The following is a 783-nucleotide window of genomic DNA, read 5'->3' as shown; positions in this document are numbered from 1 at the left end:
CCGAGGGGCTGCCCCGGGCCCCGGCGCTGGCCGCGGCGAGGCACTCCAGCGGCTCCGTGGAAATACACCCGCGGCCGCTTCGCTCGTCGGGTTGCTGTCTGCGGCCGCTCTGCCCAGAGCTTTTCTTTTTTCCTTGCCTTTTTTTTGTTTTTTTATAACTCAGATCTTTGCCGTAGGCAGTGACCAGATTTGTTGGTCAGTGGGGAAGATGGCTTTCACAGGAGGAAGCGGAGAAGGATGAAGGTTTTGAAGTCTTTCCGAAGTTTGACTTACAGCTAACTCTTGTGCGAGCTTGACGATCGATTTTTCTGGGTGGCAGCCGGTGTGTGGATGAAAGAGAGCGCGGTGGAATTTAGGCAATAAACCTCGTTTTCAGAATGAGATTAAGATAGCGTGCAGTCCTAATACCACTAAAGCGTGCACAGTTCAGTTGCGTTTTAAGGAACTTGTTTCAGCTTTGATGCGGTGTTGCAGGCACCTTGTGTTCCTAAGGACTTGGGGTGAATTGAGGACTAGAGAATTACGTTAGTGAGCAACTTCAGTGGATTTATTTAGAAGACTCTGTTATCTGGGTCAAGCACTATATTGCTTTCTCTCAAAAAAGTCAGTTTTGTCTAAAAAATCTTATGTCTTGTTTCAAAGAGGCTTAGACTGCTCTCTTGGATCCTTCCAGAGATCAGAAACAAGATGAGGACTGTAGTCATCTTAGAGTAACAGCGCTCTTACAGCTCTGTAAACTTCTGCCACTTCGGGGGGGGGGGGGGGGGGGGGGGTAGGTTTTTC

The 783-nt window shown here is 49.0% G+C and overlaps 1 protein-coding gene across 2 annotated transcripts in view; it reads left to right on the top strand.

The window, feature by feature from the left end:
• Positions 1–207: 207 nt before the first annotated feature.
• NAA15 (N(alpha)-acetyltransferase 15, NatA auxiliary subunit) overlaps positions 208–783 on the top strand; it is a 40,436-nt gene continuing 39,860 nt past the window's right edge. For both annotated transcript variants that reach the window (XM_010583620.1, XM_010583619.1), the window contains exon 1: positions 208–243. In XM_010583620.1, the coding sequence (XP_010581922.1) occupies positions 238–243 (6 nt within the window). In that variant the 5' untranslated portion in view covers positions 208–237. The remainder of the gene's footprint in view (positions 244–783) is intronic.

This window comes from Haliaeetus leucocephalus, unplaced genomic scaffold (genome assembly GCF_000737465.1).
Source record: "Haliaeetus leucocephalus isolate CR32 unplaced genomic scaffold, Haliaeetus_leucocephalus-4.0 Scaffold924, whole genome shotgun sequence".
NCBI classification, from domain to species: domain Eukaryota; kingdom Metazoa; phylum Chordata; class Aves; order Accipitriformes; family Accipitridae; genus Haliaeetus; species Haliaeetus leucocephalus.
The sequence above is the reverse complement of the archived record's forward strand: the minus strand, read 5'-3'. Positions and strand labels throughout refer to the sequence as shown.